The sequence below is a fragment of the Helianthus annuus genome, chromosome 6, assembly GCF_002127325.2.
Source record: "Helianthus annuus cultivar XRQ/B chromosome 6, HanXRQr2.0-SUNRISE, whole genome shotgun sequence".
NCBI classification, from domain to species: domain Eukaryota; kingdom Viridiplantae; phylum Streptophyta; class Magnoliopsida; order Asterales; family Asteraceae; genus Helianthus; species Helianthus annuus.
Genome location: NC_035438.2, coordinates 132,772,283 through 132,794,375, shown reverse-complemented (window position 1 = coordinate 132,794,375; position 22,093 = coordinate 132,772,283). Strand labels below are relative to the sequence as shown.

At 36.4% G+C, this 22,093-nt stretch overlaps 1 protein-coding gene across 1 annotated transcript; it reads left to right on the top strand.

The window, feature by feature from the left end:
• Nucleotides 1-18,786: 18,786 nt before the first annotated feature.
• On the top strand, nucleotides 18,787-21,225 carry LOC110865950 (thaumatin-like protein 1b). Its single transcript, XM_022115294.2, has 3 exons — nucleotides 18,787-18,931; nucleotides 19,468-20,161; nucleotides 20,990-21,225. The coding sequence occupies exons 1-3, from the start codon at nucleotides 18,868-18,870 to the stop codon at nucleotides 21,168-21,170; spliced, it is 939 nt and encodes a 312-aa protein (XP_021970986.1). The 5' UTR covers nucleotides 18,787-18,867; the 3' UTR covers nucleotides 21,171-21,225.
• The last annotated feature ends 868 nt before the right edge of the window (nucleotides 21,226-22,093 follow it).

The window sequence follows — 22,093 nt, the reverse complement described above, 5'->3', positions numbered from 1 at the left end:
GCACCAAGTCGAACCGAGTTGCTCTGAGTTAAACCGAGTTGGTCGGAGTCGAACTGAACCTGAACTGGGTGATCCGAGTTGAACCGAGACCTGAGCCACACCCCGTGTTGTTTTGTAACCCGAACCAGAAACGTGACTCTGGAACATCATTCACCCGCACCCAAACCAAAACTAAACATGGTATCACCACCACCGTCGTCGGGTTATCGGAAAAACCACCACCACGGCCGTGGTGTCCGGCCATTAGTTCGACGGCTCCGCCGTCCTTCTTCACCCCACCGTCACCTACCACCGTCATCCTCAGCCCTTCAAACACTACTAAATGAAAGAGAAACAGGTGAGGAAAACTAAAAAACAGGTCCTTCACCGACCTGAACGAGGATGAAGAGTAGGGGTGATTACCGGAGAAGTAACCTTCATTTGCGGCTGTCGGCGTTGAAACTGCCACTTTCGTTGCTCCGATTGGAAAAATGATGTCGGAAACGTGCTCAGGAGGCTCGATTTAGGGGTTACACCTTTGTTTCACCGGGAAACATGTTGGAAAAGCCATCACCGCCGTAACTCACGGCGGCAACGCCGCCGGAATCTTCGTCGGGAAGTCACCGGCCATCGCCGGCTCCAAAAAGGCTAGATGAAAATACATTAGTAATTTTATTTAGAGTTAAATGTCATTGTCCCTGTGGTTTGAGCCATTTTACCAGTTTAGTCCAAAGGTTTCATTTTCCGCATGTAGGTCCAATAAGGTTTCATCGTTGCCCTTTTAGTTCATTGGGTTAACTTCATCCATTTTTATATTAACAAGAAGGTTAATTCGGTCATTTTATCAACTTTTATTATTGGTAAGATTTTTATTGGACAAAATCATTAAAATATCAATTTTTATAATGATAATTGTAACACCTCGTAAAATCACGTCCAATGATGTATTGACACGTGTAATAAACCCTAATAAAGTCCAATATTGAATTTAAGGGACTAATTTTTTGAAAAATCGAAAAATTTGATTATGAAAGGACTAGAAGTGTTAGCATACCTAAAATAGGTTTCTAAATAACCTCTCACGATGATTATATTCACAAATGTGCCACTTGATGATTAAGTGTAGCCGTTTGCGTAATTAATTGGAAGTTTGCGCAATAAAGGGGGCTAAAACGTCAACATGTTAATTCTTACCTTTGAGTGACCTTTTAAAAAACTGGGAGCTTCATAATATTTAATTATACTCTCGGGAATGCCAAATAATGTCCGTCTAAGGTTTTTATGCCTATAAGTAAAGTTACGTGCAAGTTAGAGGGACTAAAAGTGTCAATATGTTTAATTATACCTCTGAATGACCTTTTAGCGAACCCGAAGCATCGTGATGTTTAATAATACTTCAATAATGCCTAATATGGATTAGATGAGGCTTCAATGCTATTAGATGATGAAATGCGCAAGTTTGCGCAATAGAGGAACCTAAAGTGTCAACTTTTGAATCTACGCCTTTCGGTGACCATTTAAGTGAACGGGAGCGTAGTAATATTTAAACATATGCATGGGAATGCCTATTATGGGCCATGGACGGTTTGGATGTCATTCAACGACATTCCACGCGACTTTGCGCAATTAAAGGACTAATTGCGTCAAACTGCAAAAGTAGGTCAATTTGTATGGTAACGGACCTTCCGGGATATGTCCATTAGTTAATCATACCCTATTTATCCTTTATATAGCTTAGATATAGGCTTAGAGGTCTTTGGTGCGCAAAAATAAACTTTTAAGTCATGCAGGGACTAAAAGAGTCAAAAAGTGCACAAGTTTGCATTTTCGCGCATATCTTGCATTCTGAATAACCCCGGACTCCCAAAAATTTATGTAAGCACTAAAATATTTTATTTTAGTGTTTGGCATGATGAAATTCCATTCGTCGCGTAATTTGGATCGTTTTTAGCGTCCGTCCGTGTTTCGTCGTAATTAATCGAACAACGGGACCGTACGACCAAACGAACCGACATCCGGCATATTTTTGAGCATTTTTCATGTTCCCTATATTTAGGCATCATGTTAGAGCCTTGAAATGAGGTTAACATGCCTTAGATGTGTCAGAAACACATTATTATGCAAGCAGGGACCAAAACTGCACTTTTGAAAGTTTGTTTGAGCTGTGCAGGTCGTAGGCTACGCCCCCTGCAGCGTAGCCTACGCCCAGGTCTGGGCAGATTCATATTTTCAGCATTTTTGTCATTTTTCAAGGGCTTTTAGGTAAAATTCTCAATACCATGAGCTGGTTTTCAACACCCATTGTATTTAGAAACCTTGGGCACACATGGAGGGCCAAGATTGAAGCATGGTTACGAGAAACGATCCTAACGGTTCTCAAAATCCTATAAATACCCACCTTGATCTTGCTCCCATTTCACACCTTGATCTAATTGTTCTAAGTTGGGGCCCTTGTGCTTCATACCTGAACATCCAAGATCAATTCCCTCCTTGCTTGGACCTTTTGTAAGTGTCCTTTCGTGCTTAGTTTAATTTTAGCGGTTATAACCGAAAGTCAAGCGTTTTCGATAAACGCTTTGACTTTTAATCAGTTGAGTCATTGTGCGCAACGAACATGGCTACGTGACCATAATTAGGTAGGTGTTTAACCCCAAAAATGGCACTTCCTAATTACCATGTTTACTTAGTTTAATTGTTGGGTCAAATAAAAGTCAAACGGGTTAGTTTTAAATAAAATACATAGCTATTAATATAAATGTCATAAAATTAGTTTTCTCACTTTAATAACTTGGTAAATATTAGTTGAACATGCCTAAGCATGATTCAACCCGACAATTCTAAGTATAAGCTCGGTTCGAAACCGAAAGTCGCAAAAGTTGACTTTTGCTTTGACTTTCAGTTCTGACCCAATTTAGCTTAGTTTAGATATGCCTTAAGATTCCATTAGGACCATATTATAAGTTAGTATAACCCTCCAAGGTTATGCAACTTGGTTCCATAGAAATCCTAGTTCATGCATGTTTCCGTTAAATGCCTAAATGTTGACCGTTATGCCTTTTAACCTTAAAACGATATTTTTGAAAATGTGAGAGAATAGAAACCTTCACTACTGAATTATAAACTTGTCCCTAAAATTTGACATCAGTTTGAGGTCTAGATTGGGAGTTATGCTCATTAGCGTAATTAGAAAACTTTTTATTAATTAAATGGCATAATTAGCGTATAGCCTATCTAAACCCAATTTTTGATACCAAACTTTTTACCCACTGATGTAATATAATATTTTGGGATTTTTGAAGATTTTTATCTAATTTTAGGCTGAGCATAACATAGGGTTATAGCTTTGATTCGATAATTATCGGTTTTGCCCTTTTGGCCTATAAAATGAGTTTTACAAATCCTTTTGATACCAAACCTTTTTCTACTGATCTAATATGATAAATAAATTATTTTGAGCCTTCTGGAATAATAAAAATATCAGCTTTCCTTTGAAAACCCGGAAATGGCTCCAAATCGCCTTTTAAGCGTTTTTAACGCATAGTATGTATTAAAACTATTTTAAACTCATAAGGTTTGATGCCTACTGATATATTCAGTACATTTTTATATTTTAACAGTAAGGAAAAGTTTTAAACTCAGGTTTTCAGTTTTGACCTATTTAGCCTATGTGAAATTACCAAAATGCCCCTACGGTGCATAGTATGGTTATAATTAATAAATTTTACATATATATGATACCCTACTATTATAACTTATTAAATTAAGTATATTTACTGATTAAATCAGACCTGTAACTCCAAATAATATTTAATCTCTTTTATAACCTTTAAAATGACCAAAATACCCCTACGGGGCATAAATTGGTTTTAAATTCGATTTGAGCATAATGGAAGGTATCCTACTGATATCACAACATATTTAAGGCATATTAACTTAGGAAACCTGTTCATGACTCATTTGGTTACCCGTTACGCACTTTTCGCGTTCGGATCGGCTTATGTAACTAGTTTGCATAAACTAGTCGAAACGGGACAAACCTCATCATGTTTATCTCAAAATCCAGAATGTGTTTAGTTTACCCTTATTACACAAGTATACAAGCTTGTCGGGTCTAAACCATATTCTAATCCGGTTCTCGCTTAATCATGCGTTTTGAACCGTATCCTCCTTTAAAACTAACCGGTCTAAGCTTAGGCTTAATTAAAGACCCGTTAGGAATCTAATAGGTTATTAAAAACCTTCGTTCCAGATTTAGGAGCCCAGTAAAAGCTATCTGTACTTGCTTGGTGGTATACAGCTGGGATAAATTGTATAAATTTTCTCAGGTAAATACTTTTAACTTATTTTCCCTTATACGGGCTTGGGGTACGGTATATTAAATACCGCTTGGTCGGGCATTGAATCTTTGATCCAATAGAGGTTAAATCCTTGAAATGTCCTATTTAAATTGTTTTGTTGCTTAAAGCCTTTGGGGGGTTAATGACCATGTCCCGGATATCCTTGGCATCATTTTACGAAATGGCCACGACCTAAGCATACGGGTGTAGGCGTACACCCGTTGGTGCATAAATAAATATTAAGGTATAACCGCCGGTTTTTGGTTTAACTGTTGCGGGACTATACCATGTGGTGTGTCTATTGATCCTTAACCCGGTGTAGACCCGGGCTACTGGACGCATAAGAAACATGTAAATCTTTTACAAGTATTATATTCAAATAATTATCCCAAGTTATAAAAAGTTTTGTGCCATTTGCACTCAAATCAATTTTTAAAACATTTTCAAAATGAGTCAGTTAAATTGTGTTTACCAGTGAAAACTGACGTATTTTCCCAAAAAGACTAAGTGCAGGTACTACGCGTAATTGGCTGGTTTCTCCTAGCATCAAATAGAAGTCTCGCAAGCTTAGATGCCTGAAGTCTGTTGAAAAATGTTTCATTTTATTTTCGATCCGCCTGTGGATCCTTTACTTTCCGTTTGTAATACTTTGATATTACTTTATATCGGATTGTAATATATTTATCTTTTGCTTCCGCTGTGCATTTAAATTGTGTTGTTTGACTATGATGATATCAACTACGTCACGATACTCCCCACCGGGCCCACCGGTAATACGTGAAAATATCGGGGTGTGATAGGTTGGTATCAGAGCCAGGTTGAGTGAATTTAACACTAGCCTTTTGTGTTTAATCTCAATGACACAGTAGCACATTCCTTAAACCTTCTGAGTCTAGACTTAATATAGGAATACTCCCATCTCTATTCGGAGAATTATTGCCTTCAATTCTATATATTATTATATGTCGCCAAGCAAAGAGGACGTGATGGAAATTCTCCCCATCCGAAGCCTAGGAACACTGAGCTTTGTACTGCGACTAGGATTAACATGCAACCGAGGAGAAAGCATTCAGAAATAAATGAAGAAGAAACTTCTTTTACTGAAGTTCGTTTCCTTAGCAAGTCCTTATAAGGGCATACTTATCTTTCAGCCCCTTCATGGACAACATCTTTTCTTTCAAGTCCTGTTTAGGGCAATTCTGTATCTCTTTTAAAAATCGTTGGAATGTTTTATCTAAATTTCATTGGTATCATTGTATATGAATATAATATAGGAAATAAATTAAATTCCTTTTATAAGATCTACCATTATTATAAAATGGCAAAAATCTAAAAAGGGCGAGACCTAGCTCAGGTGTCATTTTTTTTACAGGGCCAAGATGGTAGTTCCTCAATTAGATTTAGATCCTTATTAACATCTCAAATTAGGACTGTTCTGCGTTAATTATTAAAAGAATCTTAAAGGTAAAACCTAGTCTATATGTCGATGCAGACATGGCCAAAATGGTAGGACCTACACAAAAGATTCCAATTCTTGTTAACATCTGAAAGGATGTTAACCTTTATGACAAACCGTGAAACGATAAAATCACATAGGTCATCATTTAATTGGGTTATTTAAATTCCCTTAATTATATAACCATCCCTTAAGGATGAAGTGCCTACGGGCTAAAGAATTATGTCCTTGGGACTAAAGATAGCAGTAGTCTATAACTCCCTGTCTAGAAAAGGCCGTGAACTTTGATTAAAGCCTTAATACCTCGATTCTGTAAAATCCTGGTTTATAAATTAAATCTGTCCCCGTGACTTGGCCTTTTGTGCCATAGTTATATTTCAATTAAATTTAGGATAATTATAAATCCTGAATAAAATAAAAATCCTTCCTTTCCTGCCAGTATTTATATTAAAAAGAGTCTCAAAGGGTATAACCTAGCTTGAATGTCATTAAAGACCTGGCTACGATGGTAAGACCTGTTTAAAGAGATTCAGATCCTTGTTAAACACCTGAAAACGTGTTAACACTCCTGACAATGGGTGATGCGATGAAATCACACTTGTCATCCTTATATTAGAAATCTTCCAAACCCCTCATTTAGCCTAATGGTCAATAGGAATCATGGCTAATAAACTTCGAACATGATGAATACATCAAAACATTCATTTGGAATGTATGCCTTCGAGCAAAGGTGTATACATGAAAAAGATAGTTTTATTTCATAACTTCTTGTCAAACAAAGAACTGTGAAATTTTCCGATCTAAAGGAATCATTGATTATGTTTTAAAAAGTTCCCTAGTGACAAGGCCTCTGCGCCATCAAAAAGTCCTTTGGAACAAGCCTTTGTGCTATATAAAATGTCGGTACGACATTGACAGTAGTGACTCATGTCCCCTGTCTAATAAATATGAAGGATTATATTCCGTTTAAACGCCAAAGATGGTTTATTTAAAAACCTAGGAAAAACATAATCAAATAAATCTAATACTATCTAGAGGCCTATATGGTTTATTTGCACCATGGCTATTTAATCATCAAACTCGACAATACCCTATATAATTAAACAAATTATTACCACTTGGTTAGTAGCCTTCAAAGCTTCACAATGGCTGACTCCCCTGAAGCTCACAATCATTCAGTTGATCAGAATGATGATGCAAGACTGAACTTGGCAGGCATCAAATTATAGGATATGATAGATATAGCCGTAAACAAAGCTGTGGACTGAGTATTAAAGGATCATAAGCGAAAGTGCGATAATACCCCAAATAAAGGTTGCAAAAAGGGTAAGACCGGTTCAAGCTATAACCAGTCCAAGCCAAAGAAGGCAAAACCCAAATCTAAAACCTGCTGGAATAAGCACTTCAGAAAATGTTTCTATGAACAGACCAGGGGATGTGTCATCTGTAAAGAGATGGATCACAAGACCCATGAATGAAAGGACTTGAAGGACAACTAGCAGTCAGTCAGGTGAAAAGACCAGATGCAAAACCTGTAGGAAATACCACCACGGGAAATGCAGATTTGAATCCCAGCCTTTACCCTATGGAATCTGCAAGTCCAAGGAGCATAAGACCTTGGATTGCAAGAAGTTGAAAGATGCGACCTATTATGGTTACAACAAGAAGGGGCATATCAGGACTAATTGCCCGAATAAAACCAAGAAGCCTGGAGAGGCTAAGAAGACCAAAGCTGGGGACTCTCAAATGAATGCTCAAGAGGTCGTTCAGGATGACAATGCCACAACAGGTATTTTCCTTGTTAGTGACGTTCATGCTAGAGTATTATTTGATTCGGGTTCAGATAAGTCTTACATAGACAATAGATTTTGTAAACTATTAAATCTGCCTGTTAAAACTCTAAGCGTTAAGTATGAAGTAGAATTGGCCGATAGTACCTCAGAGACTACTTCAGCAATATTAGATGGATGTTTTATATCCATTAGTAACCATTGTTTTCCACTGTCCTTGTTTCCGTTGAAATAAAGGGACTTGATATAGTGATAGGAATGGATTGGTCATCTTATAGCTAAGCCCATATTGTGGGTAATAAGAAGCAAGTAGTTAACAAGACTCCTTATGATATGCCTTTAACAATTCAAGAAGACATATGGTATGGATTGCCTATGTATCTGCTGAATTCGGTATTTAATACCAAAGCTTCGAGTATGGAAAACTCAGAAAAGACAAACAGCAGTCGCGATGCTAGAAAGACGACAAATGTTAATGGTGCGTCAAATATGAACCTCAATGTTAAGGGAGTTAATTGCCAAAATTGTGAATAACGCAGCTGTTAGAAAGGCTATAAGAAAATTCATGAAAAGGTTCAAGAAGCCAAATGTTGTTTACTCCAAAACACATGTCGCTGCTCATGAGGAGAGCTTTATTCATACTTCAACTACGAAGAATAAACCCAACAAAAGCATATATGGCAAGGAGCCCCATTCTTTTTAGGATGTACTTAAATAGTACTTCGTCTCTCGGAAGTCAAGAGACTTCAATGATAAAAAGGGGCCATCAATTGCGAGAAATTGTTGGATGAAGTAGAATTCATTAGATATATCAGCGGTTGTGCTGGAAAGGACATGGTGAGGTATGCGTCACAGTCATTCGATGGCAATACCCTTAATTAGGGAGAACATTAATGAAGTCCACAAGAAAGATCCTCTTATACATCATAGGATGGACCAAGTGTTAAGGACCTTATTAGAAAGACCTATTATTCGCATTGAAATGGAAAAAGATGGAATAAGAATTTTCTGACTCTCACCATAAAAGTTCAAAACTGTCGACAGTATGTCGCAAATTTTAATTCGTTGGCTGAGATAGTACCCTATTCCAATTACCCAAAACCTAAGCTTAATGCAATAATTATTGGTGGTTAGTAACGGCAATAAGAGGGCACATTAAGGTTTCAAAGCTTGCTCATTATAAATCCATTATGGATCTACCTCAGCTGCTTACGTTTTATAGATTAAGAAATAACCAGTCAAAGCTGAGACTGCCCTAGAATTTGTCAAGGATTTTATAGCTAAGTGTAAAAGGATTAAGAATGGAGACGTTTAACCCTCCTGATGAATGATTAGAGGTAGTTCACGTTAATAATGACACCAGATAAATCCCTTATGGTGATTTTATGGCTAGGAGTTACGTTTGGTTTCAGGTGCTGCTAAGTCTCTCATAAGACCATAAGTTTAGCAAACCTTTAGAAACTCTCCCGTAAGAACCCCAGATATTAAGTGTAAGGTAAAACTTACAGGTGAAATCGTAAGAACCATTTCTTCTGTTCCTATCAGAAATTTCCAATTGTGAAATTTTTGAAGTATCCTCCCTCTGGAGGATGTGTGGCAGCACATAGTTGATATCTATTTGATCTCTATCGATTGCGAATACCAGACGGTATGATAAAAGCGCCATATGAGGATTGGTGTATCTTAATATGTTCCATAGATTGCTTCCATGCCTGATCAGTATGGAGGTTTAATGCATGGGACCACAAAGATATCCCGATGGTCATAAGGTACTAAAGTCAACTAATGGTATTCAAAGAAGATATCCATAATGGAATTTTCCAAGTAAATGTTTCCGATTAAGGAATTCGTGGACTTATAACATGAATGTGTCATTTATTTGACACGAGCAATGATGGATAAACTGGAGCCTGAGATTCGGAAAATCTCTGCAACCTCCTTATATCTTGATTATCTTCTCCTAAGATTACCCTGTTTACCTCCTGAGAGGCATGTAGAGTTAAGATTTATATCCTATTTAGGGTTGTACTATTATGAAATCCCTAAGGTGCCTAGTACCATCATTGGAAGAATCGAAACCCTGATTAAGTGAGTTTTAAAATAGAGGATTCATATAGCCTAACTCGATATTCTGAGGATTCGATATAGTTAATTAAGAAAGACGGTTCATTTTGCTTATGCATTGATTACCGCAACCATAATTAGGCAACAATTAAGAATCGCCATCAGCTGCCTAGAATCGTCGATTTGTTCGACTAGCTGTAAGGATTAGCTATTCCTTAAGATTAGTTTTAAGTAGTGGTTGGAATAACCATCTCACCCTAAAATAAGCTTTTTTGTAATAGTTGTTATATAAGTATCAAGGCTGCTCCTTTGGAGACCTTGTATGGATGGAATGTTAAGCATCTATTGTTAGACATAAGATTGGTAAGTCCATTTATCATGATCTGAAAGTTGCATTGGAAACAACGAATAAGATCAGACAAATCCATAATCATCTGTAAGTTGCCATTATTTGGCAGAAAAAATCAAGATTAATGGAAATAGCAAACCTCCTAAGTTCTTATTAAGGAATAAGGTTCAACAAAAGATATCACCCTGGAAAGGTGTGCCAATCTGTTAATTATCAGGCTAGTTAAGCTCTGAATGTATAAAATCATTCGAAAGAATCGAATGTATAAAGATCAAATAGCTTATAAGCTAAAACCTATTTAAGGAGTTTGGTGGAACTGGTAATGTGACCCACACTAATGGTTTAAGGATATGTTTCGCCAATAAGTCGAAACACATCATCACGTAATGATAGGCATCTTAATGAAACTTTATGATATAATAAGAAACCCGTATCGATCAAGGATCGATAGGTTAAGAATGCCCGAAAAGGATACATGTACCTATTATAGAGGTCAACTTGGGAGCTTGGAAAGACTCCAGATATGCTATGCAAGCTAAGTCCATTATGCGACAAAAAGTACTTCCAGCGTTTTAGCAAATCTCGAGGTCGAGATTTCTTTTAAAGGGGGTGAGGATGTAACACCTCATAAAATCACGTCCAATGATGTATTGACACGTGTAATAAACCTTAATAAAGTCCAATATTGAATTTAAGGGACTAATTTTTCGAAAAATCGAAAACTTTGATTATGAAAGGACTAGAAGTGTTAGCATACCTAAAATAGGTTTCTAAATAACCTCTCACGATGATTATATTCACAAATGTGCCACTTGATGATTAAGTGTAGCCGTTTGCGTAATTAATTGGAAGTTTGCGCAATAAAGGGGGCTAAAAGCGTCAACATGTTAATTCTTACCTCTGAGTGACCTTTTAACAAACTGGGAGCTTCATAATATTTAATTATACTCTCGGGAATGCCAAATAATGTCCGTCTAAGGTTTTTATGCCTATAAGTAAAGTTACGCGCAACTTTGCAAGTTAGAGGGACTAAAAGTGTCAATATGTTAAATTATACCTATGAATGACCTTTTAGCAAACCCGAAGCATTTTGATGTTTAATAATACTTTCAAGAATGCTTAATATGGATTAGATGAGGCTTCAATGCTATTAGATGATGAAATGCGCAAGTTTACGCAATAGAGGGACCTAAAGTGTCAACTTTTGAATCTACGCCTTTCGGTGACCATTTAAGTGAACGAGAGCATAGTAATATTTAAACATATGCATGGGAATGCCTATTATGGGCCATGGGCGGTTTGGATGTCATTCAACGACATTCCACGCGACTTTGCGCAACTAAAGGACTAATTGCGTCAAACTGCAAAAGTAGGTCAATTCGTATGGTAACGGACCTTCTGGGATATGTCCATGAGTTAATCATACCCTATTTATCCTTTATATAGCTTAGATATAGGCTTAGAGGTGTTTGGTGCGCAAAAATAAACTTTTAAGTCATGCAGGGACTAAAAGTGTCAAAAAGTGCACAAGTTTGCATTTTCGCGCATATCTTGCATTCTGAATATCCCCGGACACCCAAAAATTTATGTAAGCACTAAAATATTTTATTTTAGTGTTTGGCTTGATAAAATTCCATTCGTCGCGTAATTTGGATCGTTTTTAGCGTCCGTCCGTGTTTCGTCGTAATTAGCCGAACAACGGGACCGTACGACTAAACGAACCGACATCCGGCATATTTTTGAGCATGTTTCATGTTCCCTATATTTAGGCATCATGTTAGAGCCTTGAAATGAGGTTAACATGCCTTAGATGTGTCAGAAACACATTATTATGCAAGCAGGGACCAAAACTGCACTTTTGAAAGTTTGTTTGAGCTGTGCAGGCCGTAGGCTACGCCCCCTACAGCGTAGCCTACGCCAGGTCTGGGCATATTCATATTTTCAGCATTTTTGTCATTTTTCAAGGGCTTTTAGGTAAAATTCTAAATACCATGAGCTGGTTTTCAACACCCATTGTATTTAGAAACCTTGGGCACACATGGAGGGCCAAGATTGAAGCACGGGTTACGAGAAACGGTCCAAACGGTTCTCAAAATCCTATAAATACCCACCTTGATCTTGCTCCCATTTCACACCTTGATCTAATTGTTCTAAGTTGGCGCCCTTGTGCTTCATACCTGAACATCCAAGATCAATTCCCTCCTTGCTTGGACCTTTTGTAAGTGTCCTTTCGTGCTTAGTTTAATTTTAGCGGTTATAACCGAAAGTCAAGCGTTTTCGATAAACGATTTGACTTTTAATCGGTTGAGTCATTGTTCGCAACGAACATGGCTATGTGACCGTAATTATGTAGGTGTTTAACCCCAAAAAGGGCACCTCCTAATTACCACGTTTACTTAGTTTAATTGTCGGGTCAAATAAAAGTCAAACGGGTTAGTTTTAAATAAAATACATAGCTATTAATATAAATGTCATAAAATTAGTTTTCTCACTTTAATAACTTGGTAAATATTAGCTGAACATGCCTAAGCATGATTCAACCCGACAATTCTAAGTATAAGCTCGGTTCGGAACCGAAAGTCGCAAAAGTTGACTTTTGCTTTGACTTTCAGTTCTGACCCAATTTAGCTTAGTTTAGATATGCCTTAGGATTCCATTAGGACCATATTATAATTTAGTATAACCCTCCAAGGTTATGCAGCTTGGTTCCATAGAAATCCTAGTTCATGCATGTTTCCGTTAAATGCATAAATGTTGACCGTTATGCCTTTTGACCTTAAAACGATATTTTTGAAAACGTGAGAGGATAGAAACCTTCACTACTGAATTATAAACTTGTCCCTAAAATTTGATATCAGTTTGAGGTCTAGATTGGGAGTTATGCTCATTAGCGTAATTAGAAAGCTTTTTATTAATTAAATGGCATAAATAGCGTATAGCCTATCTAAACCCAATTTTTGATACCAAACTTTTTACCCACTGATGTAATATAATATTTTGGGATTTTTGAATATTTTTATTTAATTTTAGGCTGAGTATAACATAGGGTTATAACTTTGATTCGATAATTATCGGTTTTGCCCTTTTGGCCTATAAAATGAGTTTTACAAATCCTTTTGATACCAAACCTTTTTCTACTGATTTAATATGATAAATAAATTATTTTGAGCTTTCTGGAATAATAAAAATATCAGCTTTCCTTTGAAAACCCGGAAATGGCTCCAAATCGTCTTTTAAGCGTTTTTAACGCACAGTATGTATTAAAACTATTTTAAACTCATAAGGTTTGATGCCTACTGATATATTCAGTAAATTTTTATATTTTAACAGTAAGGAAAAGTTTTAAACTCAGGTATTTAGTTTTGACCTTTTTAGCCTATGTGAAATTACCAAAATGCCCCTACGGTGCATAGTATGGTTATAATTAATAAATTTTACATATATATGATACCATACTGTTATAACTTATTAAATTAAGTATATTTACTGATTAAATCAGACATGTAACTCAGAATAATATTTAATCTCTTTTATAACCTTTAAAATGACCAAAATACCCCTACGGGGCATAAATTGGTTTTAAATTCGATTTGGGCATAATGGAAGGTATCCTACTGATATCACAACATATTTAAGGCATATTAACTTAGGAAACCTGTTCATTACTCTTTTGGTTACCCGTTACGCACTTTTCGTGTTCGGATCGGCTTATGTAACTAATTTGCATAAACTAGTCGAAACGGGACAAACCTCATCATGTTTATCTCAAAATCCAGAATGTGCTTAGTTTACCCTTATTACACAAGTATACAAGCTTGTCGGGTCTAAGCCACATTCTAATCCGGTTCTCGCTTAATCATGCGTTTTGAACCGTATCCTCCTTTAAAACTAACCGATCTAAGCTTAGGCTTAATTAAAGACCCGTTAGGAATCTAATAGGTTATTAAAAACCTTCATTCCAGATTTAGGAGCCCAGTAAAAGCTATCTATACTTGCTTGGTGGTATACGGCTGGGATAAATTGTATAAATTTGCTCAGGTAAATACTTTTAACTTATTTTCCCTTATATGGGCTTGGGGTACGGTATATTAAATACCACTTGGTCAGGCATTGAATCTTTGATTCAATAGAGGTTAAATCATTGAAATGTCCTGTTTAAATTGTTTTGTTGCTTAAAGCCTTTGGGGGGTTAATGACCATGTCCCGGATATCCTTGGCATCATTTTACGAAATGGCCACGACCTAAGCATACGGGTGTAGGCGTACATCCGTTGGTGCATAAATAAATATTAAGGTATAACCGCCGGTTTTGGGTTTAACCGTTGCGGGACTATACCATGTGGTGTGTCTATTGATCCTTAACCCGGTGTAGACCCGGGCTACTAGACGCATAAGAAACATGTAAATCTTTTACAAGTATTATATTCAAATAATTATCCCAAGTTATAAAAAGTTTTGTGCCATTTGCACTCAAATCAATTTTTAAAACATTTTCAAAATGAGTCAGTTAAATTGTGTTTACCAGTGAAAACTGACGTATTTTCCCAAAAAGACTAAGTGCAGGTACTACGCGTAATTGGCTGGTTTCTCCTAGCATCAAATAGAAGTCTCGCAAGCTTAGATGCCTGAAGTCTGTTGAACAATGTTTCATTTTATTTTCGATCCGCCTGTGGATCCTTTACTTTCCGTTTGTAATACTTTGATATTACTTTATATCGGATTGTAATATATTTATCTTTTGCTTCCGCTGTGCATTTAAATTGTGTTGTTTGACTATGATGATATCAACTACGTCACGATACTCCCCACTAGGCCCACCGGTAATACGTGGAAATATCGGGGTGTGACAATAATAAATTTTATTCAGAGTAAATTACTTTTTGGGTCTTTTTGTTTTATTGGTTGTGGTCATTTGAGTTTAAAGTCAAAAAGTTAAACACTCTAAATATTTGGATTTTCATTTTGTAACCCTTTAAGTTCAAATTATTAACAATTGCAACAATTTAAGTCTAACTAACTAACTAACTCAGTTACATTTAATCATTTTTTTCTTCTGAGATGACCAACAAACCTTTGTCACCATCTTCAACCCCCAACTTCACCACCATAGTCCTTCACCTGAACCACCACACCATCGACAATGCAATTAACTATCAATGATGATCAGAGAGATTGGAACGAGTTTGGAATTAACAAGTTACCGAAGTATGATCCCAAACCACCACGACCACCGTTTTCCAAACCACCACGACACCACCCCCATCCCCATCGCACCAGTACCACATCATCACCCCAACCACTGTCACACCACCCCTAACCACCACACCACCACCCTTATCCCCATCCCCATCGCAACAGTACCACATCACTAGTGTCGCACTGTTAGGAAACTTTATTTGTAAGTATTAAAGAAAACCAGATTCAACTGGATCTATAAAGAAGATAACAGTCCTAAAGATCACAACAAGAAGAAGAAGAAGATCAGATAGGACAACTGAAATTAACAACATCTACTTCAAAGAATCACAAGTTGATCAAGAGTTGAATTGGATTATCAGAGAAGGTCATTTTTGATGGATCTGATGAAATATCATCAGTTTCTGACGATTCTTTTCTGATGATTTATTCACCAGAATTTCTGATGAAGTGGTTTATCAGAAATTCTGATGAATACCCCACTTGTCTAAAATCAACTCTATCCTGCCACAATGACCGAAGCTGCTTGACATTATTGGATATCATGATTACAAAGGCAACTTGACTGCTGGATTCAATGAATATGTCAAATGGCTACTTTTTGCAGGACTTATTGCATGAATAAACAATTATTTATTCATGCATCCAGCCTTCTATAAATAGAAGGCTCACCTAGTAGAAGACAATTGAGTTTGAAGCTTAGCATTCAATACATACTACAAAAACCCATTGCCCTCTCACCCACAGAATTCAAGATTCATTTGTATTAGATAATAATCTTACAATCACCTTGTAAACTATTTTGTTTCAAAGTGATATAAACTTGATAATTCTGTAGGTCTTGTTTCTTGAAAGTCTGATTTCCATTTCCGCACATCTTTTTCACATATACTGAAATCACTTGCCATATTACGTGAAAAGAAGTTTTTAAGCCCATACTAGGTCCAACACGCACAACCCCTACCCCCATCGCACCACTACCACATCACCACTCCAACCACCGTCGCACCACCTCTAACCACCACAATACCACCCCCACCCCCATCGCACCACTGCCACATCACCACTCCAAACACCGCCGCACCACCCCTAACCACCACAACACCACCCCAACCCCCATCGCATCACTACCACATCACCACCCATAACCTCCGTCATTCAACTGAGACCTTTTAGGGTTCGAGTGACTTCATTAAGCAAAACGCCATCTTCATTTTCTTTAGGCAACCAAGGCATTGTAGGGTTCCGTGGGTTATGATCAAATCCTTCATTAAATCGACATCTTCATCTTCATCTTCACACCTACTCAATTTTGGTTTATGTGTGTGTGTGAGAGCGAGAGAGCGCGCACTTGAGGGTTGATTTAGGGTTTAAGTTTTGATTTATATGAGAGAGAGAGTGGTATGAATTTAGTTGTAATTAGTTTTATTTTTATTTAAATATAGTGGTAATATGGTCATTTGACAACAATTATTAGAAGGATTCTAAGGTTGTAAAAATTTGAATGCAAAGGGTTACAAAATGAAAATCTGAGTATTCATACCTTTAATTTTTATTTTTATTTTTATTTTTAACTTAAGTAGTTAAATACAATAAAATACAGAAACTCAAAAAGTAACTTACTCTTTTATGGGGATGGATTTTGAGAAAACTAGTTTAAACGAGAAACCAAAAAACTAACTAAAAAGCCTAAAAACATACCAATTTTTTTTTACAATTTTATTATTTATTTTCACAGGTTTTTATATATATATATATAAAAAAATTCCAATTTTGTTTTGTACTGCACATGTGCAATAATACGGAAAGTCTAAATCATTTAACTCACCCCCACCGACATCCCCAAAACCCTAACCCCCCCCACCCCACCCCCGAAAAAACCTAAATTACCCTCCTACCAAAAGCCTAAACCCCCCACCCCCCCCCCCCAAAAAAAAAAAAAAAAAAAAAAAAACCTAAATGCCCTCACCCCTTCTCCCAAGAACCTAAAACTAAACTCTAAACATAACCCTAAAAGCTAAACTAAACTCAAAAGCTAATTTTAAGCATGTAATGCATATGTGTAGTACACATATAATGCACATGTGCAGTACAAGTTTTTTTTTTATAAAAAATTGTAAAAAAAATTGGTATGTTTTTTAGACTCTTTTAGTTAGTTTTCTAGTTTTCTCATTTATATGTTGTTTTCTCATGATTCTCTCCCACTCTTTTATTTATGTCATATATTTGTTTTAAATTTTTAATATCACAACAGTTAACACCAATCACATTTGCATATGGTTAAACACAAATACTTGTATCTAATTCACGTGATATTTTCCCTTCAAAAAAAAAAAAAAAAAAAATTCGCGTGATATTTAATATTAACACATGAAAATACATTTATAGAATCCAAAAAATTAGAAACTCAAATCCGATTCGCATATGATTTAACTTGAGTATATGAGAACATATTTTCAAAGATACACTAATTTGAATATAGATCTTCACATACATTCCATTCCATTTGTTTATAATGTAATGTAATTTAAGATTTAATATGGCTACGTGCATTATGTCTAAAGCTATTTGGTAACATATATTTTTATGGGTGAAGATACCATTCCCTTTGAATGCACAATCTTGCCAAGACTTGATGGGAATAATTTAACAACAATATGGATTGATGTAGTCTTCTTTGCGACTATGTGGAGAATTTGGAGGTTGCGAAATGACATCGTCTTTAATAATGCAAAACTTTCGGTAATAAAAACGGTGACATTAATCAAGGAAGACACATTTTTGTGGGTAAAAAATAGATGTCCATATGGTAGTCTAAATTGGGGTAGATGGTGTGATTTTAATATCCGAGATGTGATTGTCTCTGTTTCGTTTTGTTTTGAGACTTCAGCGTCTTGTTAGCCCCTTTTTCTATATTTGAATCGCCGTTCGAAAAAAAGAATATATAAAACAACACAAATCTGTTCTATATATTAGTGTATTACTTATTGTATTCGTTATTATTATTAACATAACATAACATGTAGGTAGCGTTCGTTTCATGGAATGGAATGGAATTGGGAAGCTTTTCTTTGTAAAATTGATCTTGGTTTGGGGAGGGAGGAATTTGAAATCCAATGAATTTCTTTAATCAATGAAATTTGTGACTATTTCAACATTCCATTCCATTCCTTCATTAGAGTGAAGGAATTCTAAGGAATGTTGAAATAGTCACAAATTTCATTAGAGTGAAGGATTTCAAATTCCTCCCTCCCCCAACCAAGATCAATTTTACAAAGAAAAACTTCCTAATTCCGTTCCATTCCATTCCATGAAACGAACGCTACCGTAATGTTTGATAATATTCTAATAAAATAATATAGGAAACCAATATAAAATCTCTTATGTGTTGATTGTTATGATTTCAGAATTTCAAAGCAAATATATGAACATAAATAAAAATTGATATTTTGATGATTTTCTCCAATAAATGAACATAAATATGACTTCAGAATTTCAAAGCAAATATATGAACATAAATAAAAATTGATATTTTGATGATTTTCTCCAATAAAATCTTGCATTTTTTAATAATAAAATTGCGCCGCCTATCAAATCCAACTCTCCTTATAAATATATCCCCACAACCGCTTCTCATTAATAAACTCTCCGTTTTCACAACCCCCTTGATCAAATCGTACTTTCTCTGTTCCAAAAATGGCTAGATTGTTTATGTTGACCGGTCTCCTGATGCTTGCAATCTCACAATCCTTCATACAAGGTAACGATAGTTTCATCCTCCTCAACTTTGTTTATTACGGCAAACTCACACACCTATTAACCTACTTTTAAATATACCGCAACGTCTAAATCGATTTTTAAAACATTAATTAAAATATGTAGCCTAAACCATTGATTTAACATGCAGCCTTGTGATGAGCTCGGTACCGAATAGGTACCGGTACCACTGAAAATCCTTAAAAGTGGGTACCGTACCGAATATACCCGGTACGGTACGGTACGATTCGGTACTGGTACTTACCCGTATTTGAGGGTAAAAACTAGTAAATACCGGTAACGAGTAAAAACCGTTAAATACCGGTAACGAACTGATACCGTACCGGACCGGTATCGAAAATGTCAAAAGTCGGTACCGAATCGTTATAAAAAATGTACCCGGTTCGATAAATTCGATACCTGTACCAGTTCAGTACCGATACCGGGTACCATTTGCTCATCAGCGTAAACCACCAAGAAATTGACACCTAAACTATCCATAATTTTATGTTTTAATTAAAACTTATGAAACATTTGCAGGCGTAATCTCTTCAGCAACATTCACATTCACAAACAAATGTGACCAAACAATCTGGCCGGGAATATTATCAAACGCCGGTATCGCCCCTCTCCAACCCACCGGTTTCGCTTTAGAAACCGGCGAATCTAAAGTACTCAACGCTCCGTCGTCATGGGGCGGCCGTTTCTGGGGCCGCACCCACTGCTCCTCAGATTCCACCGGCAAATTCACCTGCGCCACCGGCGATTGCGGCTCCGGCAAACTTGAATGCGCCGGCGCCGGCGCCACCCCTCCCGCCACCCTAGCCGAATTCACTCTCGACGGAGATGGCGGCATGGATTTCTTCGACGTAAGTTTAGTGGACGGGTATAATTTACCGATGTTGGTGGCTCCGACCGGTGGGACTGGCCGGAATTGTACGTATACTGGGTGTATGGTGGATTTGAACGGCGCGTGTCCGGCGGCATTGAAGGTGGTGGGTGAAGGGGGTGAGGGGGTCGCGTGTAAGAGCGCGTGTGAGGCTTTTGGGGGTGAAGAGTATTGTTGCAGCGGCGCGTATGGTACACCGGATGTTTGTAAGCCGTCGTCTTACTCGCAGGTGTTTAAAAGCGCGTGTCCACGCGCTTATAGCTATGCTTATGATGATAAGACTAGTACGTTTACTTGTAACGGTGCTGATTATGTGGTTACGTTTTGCCCGCCGGTGACTACCAGGTAAAATTACGTAAATGCCCATAGCCGTTTTTTTGGATTGGTGTGTGTTCTGTTAAATAACATGTGAAAAAGCCTGACGTTTTGTACTTGTGTTAAACGTTGGTGTCAAATTGGTCAGACCAACGGTCATTACTTGAAACGAGAATGACATTCCTGCCCTCAGTGCTGAACCGGTTTATAAGTCTTGAAACCGGTTACTAATAATCTGCCAGTTTTTACAAGTTTAAGGTTTTATAGGTCAATTGCTTTAACCAGGTTTCTCTATAACGATAAACTGAGACCTATAAAACCTTAAACTGAGTGTATTTTGATTGTAAACTAAACCAGTCAATTGCTTTTATTAAACCAAGGGCTATTCGACTGTATAAAAAATTAACTTGAAGTTTGCGGGTGGTATCTAAGAGCTTGCAAGCTTTTACGATTTGCCTATGTTCGTTAAGCATTCGATTTTTGGTCTATGACTAAAACGTTCTTAGCTTTTAATCTCACAATTTTTGTTCGTTAAGCATTCGATTTTTGGCCTATGTTCGATGAGAATTCGACTGTATAAAAAATGAACTTTAGAATTCGTCTTAGGATTCTACAAAGGTCACTTTAAAGAAAAAACTATTATGTCAAAATTGATTTTCTGACACCAAATAATTAGGTTACCAACATGGTAATATGTTTTGACTCTAAATTTAAACCATAAAACGAGATATTTTCCAACAGTCATGATAATACAAAAGAGTAAAGTTGTCACGTCTAGATATTTTCGTTTAAACGGTAACTTTCTTTCTAAGGTGACATGTTTACTAACGGATTAAAAATGAATTGTTGCGAGGACAGTAAGAAATCAACTGAAGAAGAGCAAACTCCGTCCAAGTTGAAACCAGAGTTTAAGGACGGTATGGTATATGAAGGCGCGGATGCGATGGAAAACCACGGAGCTCCTCTAAGGCACACCTACATTCATGTGGTCATCGCGGTTGTGGTTACATTTAGGAGATATTTTGGATTGCATTATTGATTTGTACGGAGGATAATAGAAGCCAATTTTTTTATTTTAAGATTTTTTTTTCTTATTTATTTTTGTAGTTAGATATTATATTTAACTAGAATTAAGACCCGCCGCAATGCGGCGGGGATTCTTTAGTTATAACTAAGTCGATTAGGATACGCACATTATGTTGAACCTTTCAAACGGGAAAAAAATAGACGATGTAAAAACGTTCACCCACACACGTACGTTGCGTCGTGTTAACTCACAAAATTTAGAACGAAACGTAAAAACGTTAAACCAAAGACGCACGTTTCGATGTGTTTACTCACAAAATTTAGAACGAAGCATAAAGCGAAAAATTTGCGGAAAATGAAAATTATAAAGGGCCAAAGTTGAAAGTAAAAAAGGTTGTGAGCATAAATTGCAAAAAATAAAAAGTTTTATGTTAAAAGTAAAAAAACAAATAGTTTTGCGTTAAAGGTAATTTATGAAATACATTTGAGTGAAAAGTAAAAAAATCAATTTTTTTTAAAAAAACCCTCAAAGCCAACGGTACAACAACCATATGCATAACCATTTTTTCTTTGAAAAACTCCCAAAGCCAAGATTACAACACATCAGTAAAAAAAAATCAAAGTGGTTAAATCGCAAAAGATGGAAACTTTTGAATTAGAAGTGAAAATTAAATTAATCAAAGGGGTTAAATTGTATAAGATGAAAACTTTTGAATTAGAAGTGAAAAATCAAATTAATGAGAGGGGTTAAATTAACAAAGATTAAAACTATAAAATTAAATTGTCAAGATTAAAACTTTAAGGTTAAAAATGAAACAAAGATTAAAACTTTAAACTTAAATTGTCAAAGTTTAAAACTTTAGGGTCAAAAAGAAAAATTCCATTTTTTTTTGAAAAGCTCACAAAACCAATTGTACAACTCTCATATACATAACT

Coding starts and splice junctions, on each gene's coding strand:
- LOC110865950 (XM_022115294.2), top strand. CDS start 18,868: ATGGCTAGATTGTTTATGTTGACCGGTCTCCTGATGCTTGCAATCTCA. Junction 18,932..19,467: donor CTCACAATCCTTCATACAAG/GTAACGATAGTT, acceptor AAACATTTGCAG/GCGTAATCTCTTCAGCAACA. Junction 20,162..20,989: donor TGCCCGCCGGTGACTACCAG/GTAAAATTACGT, acceptor TTGCGAGGACAG/TAAGAAATCAACTGAAGAAG.